Source organism: Vulpes vulpes, chromosome 4 (genome assembly GCF_048418805.1).
Source record: "Vulpes vulpes isolate BD-2025 chromosome 4, VulVul3, whole genome shotgun sequence".
NCBI classification, from domain to species: domain Eukaryota; kingdom Metazoa; phylum Chordata; class Mammalia; order Carnivora; family Canidae; genus Vulpes; species Vulpes vulpes.
Window position 1 is genome coordinate 20,343,958 of NC_132783.1, and position 13,383 is coordinate 20,357,340.

At 39.6% G+C, this 13,383-nt stretch overlaps 1 protein-coding gene across 1 annotated transcript in view; it reads right to left on the reverse strand.

Annotated features, from left to right (window-relative positions):
- Positions 1 to 13,383, reverse strand: part of LOC140598704 (rho GTPase-activating protein 20-like) — a 39,134-nt gene that overhangs the window by 19,667 nt on the left and 6,084 nt on the right. Inside the window, exons 3-4 of the mRNA XM_072757230.1 lie at positions 5,959 to 6,268; positions 4,855 to 5,022 (exon numbers count right to left, since the gene is read on the reverse strand). Of these exons, the coding sequence (XP_072613331.1) occupies positions 4,855 to 5,022; positions 5,959 to 6,023 (233 nt within the window). The 5' untranslated portion in view covers positions 6,024 to 6,268. The remainder of the gene's footprint in view (positions 1 to 4,854; positions 5,023 to 5,958; positions 6,269 to 13,383) is intronic.

A 13,383-nucleotide genomic window follows, 5' to 3' on the forward strand; every position in this document is an offset into this window, starting at 1 on the left:
ACACTGGGAGTGAGAGGATAAATCTCAAGGCATTATATCAATAAAACCAGTTGCTAGCTTGGAAATATTTACAACGTGTACAACAAAGCTTTATACTTTAATAGATTCTTCTAATGTCTTACTGTGCTTCCTTACTCTCAATCACTGACCCAATTGGATTATCTCAGCAGAAATTAGAAAGTGTTAATCTACTGTAAACTGACTCAAGAAGAAGAGGAGGAGAACTGCAGTTTTTATTTCTAAAAATAGTCATTTATTATAGTTGTATTAACATGATGTCCTTCTTGCTTTCCACTACCTTAATCTTTATGCCAGAAGGTAAGCCCCAGTGAACTGTGGAGTTTTGCAGGATTCTAGGGAGATTTCCTCTGTTCCAAGATAGAGGCATTCTCTTACAAATGTTGGGAGAAGGGGTCATAGTCTATTCTGTAACTATTCATCATTTCACCGACAGTGAGTTAATAGTCATCTTCATCTTTTGACCAAATTAAATTCATTTTTTATTTCATTTCTACATTCCTTAATAACTAATGATGAGGAATGTGATGTTTAAAAAGGGTGAGATCTAAGTTCAGTCCCTTTTTCTAAATTATTCACGGGTCTCTACTAGTACAAATACCTTAATATTTTATCAAATAGATACTATTCTCTCTTTTTTAAAGATTTCATTTATTTATTCATGAGAGACACACACAGAGAGAGAAGGCAAAGACATAGGCAGAGGGAAAAGCAGGCTCCCTCTGGGGAGCCTGGTGGGGGACTTGATCCCAGGACCCCGGGATCATGACCTAAGCCAAAGGCAGACACTCAACCACTGAGTCACCCAAGGGCCCCAAGTAGATACTGTTCTTAAAAATAACATAATTTTTATTTCAATTTTTAAAGTACTTTAAAGTACTTTAATTTTTAAAGTAATTTTTATTTGAAAAATAACTTATTTAGCATTCTAATGAATATCAAAAGTGATAAGGAAGGTTCCATTTGACTTCAATTCTTGCGAACACAACTTTCTAGTGTATGAAAGAAGTGACAAAAATCCCCAAACAATTTTCACTATTATTAACATCTTGTACAACTAGAGAAATAGAATTTCTTTGTGAAGAAACAAACATTTAATTCCCCTCATTGTTACACACAAGCCAAAATTCACTAATTCTGACCGAAAAATTGGTAGAAATTAATCAACTATTTATTCAACTTCTGTTAAATTCTGTAGTGTCAACCTAAAGATGAGAGAGTCTCCAGCTGAAGCCTGAGGGTGAGCTGAGGTAAAATGGAACCTGGGTCACCCTACCCCCTTTTTATTGCTAATTGGAAAAATTAGGCACTAAACTCAGATTATTCATTTGAATAGATTGATTGAGGGTATTGATTCCTCCATGTAAGACCAAGGCATGACAGGGATTAAATATGTTGGTTACTTCAGGGGCTATTTCTTTTTAGTTTTTACTTCTAGAAAAAAAAGGTAAATTTTTTCATATTAACAGTGATCATAAATATACCCAAATATTTACTATGGGAATGATCTCATAGTAGTTTTCTAAAGATTGTGGCAGGCATTAAGTGCTGCCTGCTACTGCTATGGATGAAATGGTGTCTCCCTCCCACTGCTTTCCTGCCTTCTTACCATAAAGCCCTCTCTGCCAATATCATCATGTTTGGAGATAGAGCTTTTGAAGGTAATTAAGTTTAAATGGGATCATCAAGGTAAGGTCCTAATCCAGTAAGATGGATGGTCTTGTGAGAAGTGGGAGAGATCTGTATGTGTGTACATACATGCATTGAGGTAATGCCTTGGGGCACACAGTGAGAAGGCAGCCACGTGCAAGCAGAAAAAGAGCTCTCACCAGAACCTGACCATGATGATATCTCGAACTCGGAATTCTAAAATCTGTGTTCTCTCTATATCAAAGACCTTGGCTTAAATATGAAACTCAAATGCCTGTGATCACTTACATTTTCTAATATTACCAATGTATAATATAAAGTATATAAGATAAACTTTTGGGAACCGAGTCCCTTTCAACGAACATTAACAAATAAATTGATAAAGATTTTGTCATATAAAAACCCTTGAGTAGACATAAGGACATATCTCAAAAGCAATATGTGAAAGATGAAAAATGTTCAACTTGTTTTGTCTTAATGAACTATTTGAAATAAAAATTCAGCCCTTCAATAGAGGCAACTCTCTAGTGGAAAAACAACACTATCTTTATATAAAAATCTTTTTAGCAGAATATCGTAGGCTCTGTAAAACCCGCTGAGAGGTAGGCAGCACCCAGGACAAGAAATAGTTCTGGTAAGAAAAGGAAAGTCTTCTCCTCTCCCTAAAGGCTATAATACTTACAAAGATGAAAAAAAAAAAAGAAGAACATATTCCCCTTACAAATTGAATATGAGTGGTCTGCAAGGTCCTAACAACCAGGAAATGAGTTTGCTATTTGTTAGCATGTCTCTTGGGCTAAGGATGGAAGGGTACAACATGGTATGTGAGGAAGAACATGGCCTTGTGATGAAGGCAGGCCTGGGTTGGAATCTCTTGCATGATTTCCCTATGTATGACTGGACCATTTCTGAGACTTCCTCTGTCCCCATTTTCATCTCTGCAGCCTGTTGATGATAAAAAATATGGGCCTTGGAGTGCTGTGAGAAAAATTTTCTTTATGCATGAGAGATACACAGAGAAAGGCAGAGACATAGGCAGAGGGTGAAGCAGACTCCCTGTGGGGAACCTGATGTGGGACACGATCCCAGGACCCAGGGATCACGACATGAGCCAAAGGCAGATGCTCAATCACTGAGAAACCCAGGTGGGTGAGGCATCTGTGATGTTCCTAGTGTGGTTCCCAGCATGCATCCCGCATATTTTGGTCTCCCATACTCACTTTGGTTAAATAAAGAGAATGGTAACTAGTCTGCATTTTTAAAATAATGACATGGGCCTCTATCAAGAGGAAGAGAGTCTTTCATATGGACCTCATGCCAAGGCCTGGACATTCTTTTTCTCTTTGGCCTCCTTATGACATCACCACCCTCGAAGTTACATCTATGGGCAATTTCCCTAGTCTCAAATATATTTTACTACTATCTTTGCCTCTGATTTTTTGATAGCTATATTTCCTTCATTTTTCAATTCGCTAAGCGTTCTGATCTATTTGTTACCAAGCAGACTGGAGTTAGTTGTTCACTCAATGTAAAGGAAGGGTTGCTTTCAATAGTGAAAGAATCTAGGTGTTCATGGAATGTTGTATGAAATTCAGGAAAAAAGAGAGAATAGAAATGGTAGCACCACATAGTGAATAAAAGCCTGTGCTTTGAAATAAATAGACCTGATTTCAAATGTAGACTCTGTCCATTACTAATATGGTAACCTGGGCAGATCCATTAGACCTCTGAGCATCAAGGTTCTCCAATATAAAAATACTCCCATCTCACAGGGTCGTTGTAAGGTTGGACAAAATTAGGTACATAAAGTTTTTTAGCATAGTATCTGACATGTAGTAAGCCCCTGATAAATTACTATTAATGTAACTCAGATGAGTATAGCATTTTGCCAAATTATTACTAGCATGTCTTACCTATGACATGGCATAACTGGGATCTAGGGTGAAAGCAGTAAAAAAAAGAGGGAGTTAGTTTTTTCGCAAGACCATAGCTTCTTGATATTTTGTTTGTGGGAGTGTTCTTTGTCTTCCATGTTTTGTGAATAATGCAAACAGAGATGGAGTAAGTAAACAGGTGACCTTCCATGAACTGCTCCCAGACGTTTATTGAGCAATCATCATGTTCTAGACTGGATATTCGATGCATTTGTGTTCAGGGTTGAGAGGAAAGTGCACACAGTCGATTCTTTCTCCTAGATTCCATCTATCTGCTCCATCTTTTTTTTTTTAAAGATTTATGTATTTATTCATGAGAAACACAGAGAGTAGAGAGAGAAGTAGAGACACAGGCAGAGAGAGAAGCAGGCTCCCTGCAGAGAGCCTGATGTGGGACTCAATCCTGGGTCTCCAGGATCACGCCCTGAGCTAAAGGCAAAGATAAACCCCTGAGCCACCCGCTTTAACCTGCTCCATCTTTCCTTTTTACTAAACTGCTAAGATAGAGCCCTGATACCATCCATCAGGACTATGGCCTCCCCTAACTACTCTCCCTGCTTCCACTCTTGCTTACCCATCCATCTATTATCTAGCAACAGTCAGAAAAATTTGCTAGAAATATAAATCAGATTTGGTCAGTCCCCTAGTTAAAAATCCTTTGGCAAAATATTTCCACTTTTTTACCATGGCCTGTGAAGACCCTGTGTGACTAGACCCCTGAGCATAGTATCATATCTGATAGCATGGCCTATGCTCTGGGCTCTAGTCAAATCAGGCTTCCCTGAGCCCCTCTCTCTGAGGGGTCAGATTGTACCCACGTAGGCCTGCAAGTCCCTCAGCCTCGACGGCTCAGGCACATTGTCTGGGAATGTGGCTGCTTCTCTTCTCATAGATTTGGTTTTAATGCTCCACCTCAGAGAAGCCCTCCTAGACTATTCCTCTCTAACACGTTCCCACCCTCTCCGCACAGCCCCCTATCCACCTTCTATCAGCAGCACTAATCATTATCATTCCCCCTCTTATTTTGCCATTTGTAAGTCCCAGGCAGGAGAGACATTGGCCTGTCACATTGGCAATTGTATTTGCTGTAGGGACATGACACAAAACAAGACCTCCAGAAGTACTCATGGAATGAAGGATTCAAGCATTGGCAAACACAAAAGGGAAAAAATGTAATGTTTTCGTATAGTAAGGGTTAATGGGAATGCAATTTTTTGGAGAATCACAAGAGCACGAAACATGGTACACCTACTTGGTATTAGACATCAGTAATAAATCGCTGTACAAGAAAAGCTGCCACTTCTTCCTCCTCCAGCCTTTCTTGAGCTCAACGGGACCATGGATGAGCAGGGTACGAGTGGCACCCTCAGATGATGTAGTGCTTTCGCTGTGGGTGTCCACCTCCACAGACGAGCTCTTCCTACAACACATCAAACACAGAGCAGCTAGTTACTGGTCAAATACACAATATAGTTTAATGCCAAGTTTCAAGGTTCACACAACACTAAAATGTAGTCTCAACCCCCAAAGCAGAGCTCCAGAGCTCAGAATCAGGGATTCCTGAGTTACCGAAAGCTATAGAAAGTGGTGAGGTCACTTGGGAAACTGATGCAGAGGGAGGACAGTTTCAAGGACAAAGCCCTTGGGCCTGCCAATACTTAGAGGTGTGGTGGAGAAAGCAGCAAAGCTCATTGTGAGCCATTAGGTAGGCAAAAGCCAAGAAGCCAAAGGTAGAGCACATTACAAGAAGGTGAATGAACAACAACAATAAACAGGACAACTTGTGGCCTAATATAAAATAAAACAACGTGTGAAGAATCAATTACAAATTGCTTTTATGTTAAGATAAAATGAAGATAACTGAAGATCCTGGAAGTTGACCCCCATCTTATCTAATTCAATATTCAAAATTGGGGTAAAAATTCTCAAAGATCAGCAAAAATATTGGAAACCTCAGAAAGTTTCTGCACACAAGAGTTTAGCTATTCCTTGGCTGAGCTCTGACAGGAATTCCTGGTCAAAATAGGTACTAAAACAACACAATTGAACAGAATGTAAAAATTCTTTCATAACTAGGACAGGTATTTTCATAGACCCACTGAAAATTCTGTCTCATGGAGAGAGAGAGTTGGCTCTCTCGTGGAGCCAAGAAAGTGTCTCCGCCTCCCCCAAGGATGTATAAAGCCTGCTCCCTTCTGCTCAGCAGCACTGAATCTTAAGAACAGGAGCAGCTTTTCAGGAAGCTGGTGCTGAAGTGACTACTTAGTTTCTATGTATTAGAGGAAACAAAAGAAAACAACAGTTCCTGTTATTGCCGGTCTGTTTGATGATCAGAAATAGTGTATCAGAAGACTACCTCATGCGCTGAAGCCTTGAATGACCACCTGTGAGCTCAGCATGCTTTCTGATTGACGGGAACATCCTTTTCTCTTCAATTCGTGGGACAGGAAATCAAGGGAGTCTACAGCACTTGGCAGAGTACTGTCAACTGCTTGAAGCCTCAAGATTCCGCAGCGGTCCGCGGTCACTGCCATTATGATGTCACAGATTCAAAGCTCATGCTGTAACTGCCAAACTGACATACTGGTTTCCTTTTCTTGGCCTCCAAGTTTTGATTTTTTAAAAGTAATCATTTTATTTTGAGATAACTGTAGATTCGTTTGCAGCTATAAGAAATAACACAGGGAGATGACATCAGTTTTTTTTACAGATGGAGTCTTCCAGAGACACTTCCATCACCACAAGGGTCCTTCCTATTCCCCATTTACAACCACACAAATTTCTTTCCCCCTCCACCACCTCCTTAATCCCGGGCAATCACAAAATCTGTTCTCCATGTGTAAAAGGTTGCCATGTCAAGAATGTTATACAGATGGGATCACATAGTTTATGACATTTGGGGATTTGCTTTTTCCCATTTGGTGTAACTGGAGATTCATCTAGATGGCTGCAAGGATTCACAGTTCATTTCTTGGTGTCCCTTAGTAGTACATCATGATATGGATGTATCACAGTTTGCGTAACTACCTGTTGAAGGAGTTCAAAGTGTCTGCAGGTTTTGGCTGTCACTAATAAAGCTACTATAAACATCTGTGTACAGGTTTTTGTGTCAGTGTGAAGTCTTCACTTCTCTGGGCTAAATGCCCAGGACGGGAAGAGCCAGGTCATATGCTAGCTATTTTGTTGTTGTTGTTGTTGTTGTTGTTGTTGTTTTTATAGTTTTTTCTTAGGAACTGTCCAACTGGTTTCCAGAATGGCTGTGCCATTTCACATTCTCCCCAGTACTGTATGAGTCATTCAGTTTCCCCCCATCCACACGAGCATTTGGTGTTGTCATTTTTTATTTTAGCTATTCTGATAGCTGTGTAGTGTGATATCTCACTGTGGATTTCACTTGCATTTCCCAAATGGTTAGTGATACTAACCATTGATTTGCCACCTGGACATCTCCTTCAGTGTCCAAGCACCTACAGGAGCCTGTTAAAAACATGTTACATGAAGACAGTGTTCCCTTTCCACTAGGAAACTGATGATTTTACAGATGACGAGGCTCCTGCGCATACAGGTTGGGCTCTGAATCCAAGCAGCCGTGACGTAACATGAAGGATTCAAATCCAGGTGACTCAGGAGGTCACGCAGCTTCCTGTGAGGACCCCCCACCCCCACTCTTCCCACATGGACAGTGTCTTTCTTTGACAACTCTGGAGGACTGAAATTTGATCCTACAGACAAAGTTTGTGGTTTCTCTTACAGGCTCCTGTATCAGGCATGTGAAAACCTATCTTTTATGCCCCACTAGACTCTATCGACCTCAAGGAAGGAGTCTATGTCTGATTTATCATTAAATTCTCACAAACATTGACGCATCAGAGGAATCAAAAAATTCTGTATTGAACAAGTGAATGAAATAGTTTTCTGGCAGGGATGGACAGGGAAAAGGCATGACATAAAATAGTCTTTGTCTTATTTACTTTATTCATTCAACGGATAGTGTTTGAACCTGTACTAGGAGAAAGGCACTTGATAGGTCTGGGCAACAGGGAGCCAGGCCCAAGTCTCACAAAACCAGGATTTAAGTGAGGAGGGGGGAAGACAGATATTAAACAGAGAATGCCATCAAGAACTGCCTAACACAGCCTCTGGAAAGTACTGCAGAGGAAAATTAAAGAGTGAGATGAGAAATTTAGAGAGGGACTTGACACCTGATTTCAATTATGGAGAGGAAGACTTCTTTGACGAGCTCATTTGAAATGACCTTTAAAGAATGACTTGGGACTACACAGAAGAGAGAAAGAGGAAGAAAGGGGGAAGGGAGGGAAGATACATTTGTCAGTTGAAGGGACAGAATGTGACTAACTGATGTTTCAGAAACATGGAAGACTTTGCTGGATTGGAGACACAGGCAGAAGGTACAGGAGAGTGAAATCGGCCTGTAAATTAGGTAGAGGTGAGAGCACAAGTCCTGGTAGTCCTTTTAGACTTTATTAAGGCTTCTCATCTTAAAACCAAACTAACACAGAAGTGGCATGTAGATAGTGGCCTCCAGGCTTCAAACCACTTTTATTAAATTTTTATTATTTATTTTTTAAAATAAGTTGATTTTTTATTGGTGTTCAATTTACCAACATACAGAATAACTATTTTATGTATTTGAGAGAGAGAGAGAGAGAAAGAGACAGTGCATGGGCACAAGAGGGGGGGCAGAGAAAGAAAGAGAGAGAGAGAGAGAGAGAGAGAGAAAGAAGCACAAATGGTGCTGAGTATGGAGTCTGACCTGGGGCTCTGTCTCATGATCCTGAGATCATAACCCTGAGCGGAAATCAAGAGTCAGAAACTTAACCAAGTAAGCCACCAGGCGCCCCTTCTCACCACTTTTAAAGGACAAGTGCTAGTCTGGCCATGCTTGACTGTATTCAGAACCATGGAGGCTCATTGGGCAACACTTTCTGGCCTCCCATCAAGCACCTGTCAAAATCTATTTCAGGTAAAAAATAATCTATTTCAGGTAAAAAAATATAGGCAGACTTCTCTCTGCACCTTCCCCAATTCTCAGAATATGTCCCATTCTCTGCGTCTCCCTTCAGAGAGGTTAGAGATTTAGAGGCCAGGAAAACTTCTCTCCTTTTAGAATCTCGTCCTGTTGATCAATTCTGATATGCATCAGACTCACTTGGGAGGCTTTTCAGGCACTCATTCTGAAACTGCCTCCCCCAGAGCTTCTGATTCATCAGATATGGAAAAAGCTCTTTGAGTGATTCTTACATGTAACCAGGATGGTGAGTCACTGGTTTTAAGGAATTAATTGAGAAAGATACAGTTTTTGATAGCATCTTCTCCTTGTAGTAAAGCAAAGGAGAGAAAAGTTTGCCTGAGAAAGCTAAAGGGAGCTTTCTTTTACCATGTCACAGTTACCTTTGCAGTAATAAAGCTTAATTTCTTCCATAATACCATTGTGATTTATTTTAATTTGATGAATGAGCTCTAAAGAGAATAATAATGATGGGGTCTGTTTTCTTTTTTAAAGACTTTATTTATGTATTTATTCATGAGAGACACAGAATGAGAGAGAGAGAGAGAGAGGCAGAGACACAGGCAGAGGGAGAAGCAGGCTCCATGCAGGGAGCCTGACGTGGGACTCCATCCTGGGTCTCCAGGATCATGCCCTGGGCTGAAGGCAGCGCTAAACCACTGAGCCACCTGGGCTGCCCGGGTCTGTTTTCATCTATTTCACCGAACACCTATGTTTTCACCCTAAATATCAAATAGAAGAGATACTGTAAGGTGATCTTTATGCCCATAATACCGTATTATTGATCTATTGTCCATTTTTGTCAATACCATACTGTTTTGATTATTACAGCTTTGTAATATATCTTGTAATCTGGGACTGTGATACCTCCAGTTTTTTTCTTTTTCAAGATTGCTTTGGCTATTTGGGGTCTTTTGTGGTTCCATACATCCTTACGAATTACTTGTTTTAGTTCTGCGAAAAATACTATTAGTACTTTGATAGGGATTCCATCAAATCTGTAGATCATTTTGAGTATGGAACATTTTATTAATACTTGTTCTCTCATCAATAAGCATGGAATATTTTTCCATTTGTGTTGTCTTCAATTTTTTTCACCAATGTTTTATAGTTTTTCAGTGTGTATATATATATATAGGTCTTTCACTTCCTTGTTTAAGCTTATTTCTAGGTATCTTATTATTTTTGGTACAATTGTTAATGGGACTGTTTCTTAATTTCTTTTTTTGCTCTTCATTATTAGTGTATAGAAATGCAGTGGATTTCTGTATATTGGTTTGTATCCTGTGACTTTCCTGAACTCATTTATCAGTTCTAGTCCGTTTCTGGTAGAATCCTGAGGGTTTTCTACATATAGTATCATGGCACTTGCAAATAGTGAAAGTTTTACATCTTCCTTACCCATTTGGATGCCATTTATTGCTTTTTCTTGTCTGATTGCTGGGGCTAGGACTTCCAGTACTATGCTAAATAAAAGTAGTGAGAGTGGAAATCCTTGTTTTGTTCTTGACCTTGGGGAAAAGCTCTCACTTTTTCACCATTGAGTATGACATTAGCTGTAGTTTTTTCACATATGGTCTTCATTCTGTTGAGGTATGTTCCCTCTAAACCTACTTTGCTGAGTTTGTATCATGAATGGATGTTGTACTTTTAAATGCTTTTCTGCACCTATTAAAATGATCATCGTTTTTACCCTTCTCTTGTTGATGAGATGTATTATGTTAATGGATTTGTGAATATTGAATCACATTTGCATACTAAGAATAAATCCCACTTGGTCATGGTAAATGACTTTTTTAATGTATTGGTGGATTTGGTTGGCTAATACTTTGTTGAGGATTTTTGCATGTATGTTAATCAGAGATATTGGCCTGTAGTTCTCTCTCTCTCTCTCTCTCTTTCTCTCTCTCTCTCTCTCTCTCTCTGTAGTGTCTTCATCTGGTTTTGATATCAGGGTAATGCTGCCTTCACAGAATACATAGAAGCTTTCATTCTTTGTTTTTTGAAGTAGTTTGAGAAAAGTAGGTGTTAACTCTTCTTTATATGTTTGGTAAAAAAAAATTTTAAGTATTTTATTTATTTATCCATGACAGAAAAAGACAGAGGCAGAGACAGAGGCAGAAGGAGAAGCAAGATCTACTCAAGGAGCCCGATGTGGGCCTCAATCCCAGGACTCTAGGATCACAACCTAAAGGCAGATGATCAACTGTTGAACCACCCAGGCGTCCCTACATGTTTGCTGAAATTTACCTATGAAGCCATCTGGTCCTGTACTTTTGTTTTCTTGGGAGTTTTTTTATTACTGATTTGATTTCACTGCTGATAATCAGTCTTTCAAATTTTGTATTTTTTCCCAACTCAGCATTGAGACGTTATATGTTTCTAGGAATTTATCCATTTCTTCTAGGTTGCCCAATGACTTTGCATATAATTTTTTCATAATATTCTCTTAAAATCCTTTATATTTTTGTGGTATTGTTTGTTATTTCTCCTCTTTCATTTCTTTTTTTAAATAAATTTATTTTTATTGGTGTTCAATTTGCCAACATACAGAATAACACACAGTGCTCATCCTGTCAAGTGCCCCCCTCAGTGCCCACCACCGAGTCACCCCCACCCCCCGACCACCTCCCCTTCCACCACCCCTATTCATTTCCCAGGGTTAGGAGTCTTCATGTTCTGCCTCCCTTTCTGATATTTCCTACCCATTTCTACTCCGTTCCATCCTAGTCCCTTTCACTGTTATTTATATTCCCCAAATGAATGAGACCATACAATGTTTGTCCTTCTCCAATTGACTTATTTCACTCAGCATAATACCCTCCAGTTCCATCCACGTCAAAGCAAATGGTGGGTATCTGTCATTTCTAATGGCTGAGTAGTATTCCATTGTATATATAAACCACATCTTCTTTATCCATTCATCTTTCGATGGACAACGAGGCTCCTTCCACAGTTTGGCTATTGTGGACATTGCTGCTAGAAACATCGGGGTGCAGGTGTCCCGGCATTTCATTGCATCTGCATCTTTGAGGTAAATCCCAGTAGCGCAATTGCTGGGTCGTAGGGCAGGTCTATTTTTAACTCTTTGAGGAACCTCCACACAGTTTTCCAGAGTGGCTTCACCATTTCACATTCCCACCAACAGTGTAAGAGGGTTCCCCTTTCTCCTCATCCTCTCCAACATTTGTGGTTTCCTGCCTTGTTAATTTTCCCCATTCTCACTGGTGTGAGGTGGTATCTCACTGTGGTTTTGATTGTATTTCCCTGATGGCGAGTGATGCAGAGCATTTTCTCATGTGCTTGTTGGCCATGTCTATGTCTTCCTCTGTGAGAATTCTCAGGTTGTACTACAAAGCTGTGGTCATCAAGACAGTGTGGTACTGGCACAAAAACAGACACATAGATCAATGGAACAGAATAGAGAATCCAGAAGTGGACCCTCAACTTTATGGTCAACTAATATTCGATAAAGGAGGAAAGACTATCCACTGGAAGAAAGACAGTCTCTTCAATTAATGGTGCTGGGAAAATTGGACATCCACAAGCAGAAGAATGAAACTAGACCAATCTCTTGTACCATACACAAAGATAAACTCAAAATGAATGAAAGGTCTAAATGTGAGACAAGATTCCATCAAAATCCTAGAGGAGAACACAGGCAACACCCTTTTTGAACTCGGCCACAGTGGCTTCTTGCAAGATACATCCACGAAGGGAAAAGAAACAAAAGCAGAAATGAACTGTTGGGACTTCATCAAGATAAGAAGCTTTTGCACAGCAAAGGATACAGTCAACAAAACTAAAAGACAACCTACAGAGTGGGAGAAGATATTTGCAAATGACGTATCAGATAATGACAGGAAATTTGCATCAGCTCTCAATGTGGGTAGGAGACTCCTGATACTTTACAGAACGAGATCTTAGGTTTTAGACAGGCTGGGAGTAAGAGTCAGGACTGTGAAAGTCTAATGATTCCCCTCCTAATGTCCAGTGGTTCACATCTCTTTGATAGATACCAGGCTATGAATTTGTGGCTAAACATTTCCACTGCCTTCTAAGCTTGATACCCATCCTGGATCAGTATTATGAGTAATTTCTATCCTGATTCTGGCACTCTGGATTTTCTACTACCACTAATTGATCTCTATAAAGAGGGAAAAAAGGGAAGCCCAGGCCTTGGCAGTTGAGTGTTCACGCCACTACCCTTTGCTGCCCTCTACTGACCATATCTGGAAATTACTTTTAACCTTCCAGGTCCTTGTCCCAAAGCAGATAGAGATACTGCAGTGAGTGAAACCAGGCACACAAAATTTGAGATGCATCAAAAAACTAAGTAAAGAAGATATGATATTTTAATGTAATATTTTTAGACGTCAATTTTCAAAAAATACATGATGAACAAAATACCGAAATGTACCCTAAAACAGTACTACTAGCTTATATGTACAAAGACCCTGCCATCCATTTTTCATTCAAGAAAAAGGTCTAATACCACAGTGGAAAATCATGCTACCAGCGCTGATGAACCTTTTTCATCACTCGCATATTTGGGAAAAAGACCCAGAAAATTTAGAATAAACCAAAAAAAAAAAAAAAAAAGGTGCAAGTGGAACAGATATTATAACAGTAGACTCCTGAGAAAAACAAGAGAACGGAAAAAAAAATTAAGAAAACAAAACCAACAAACATCTTTAGAGTCAAGAAGCCAAAAAAGAGGTGGCTACAAAATAAGAACAAAGGCAGATAAAT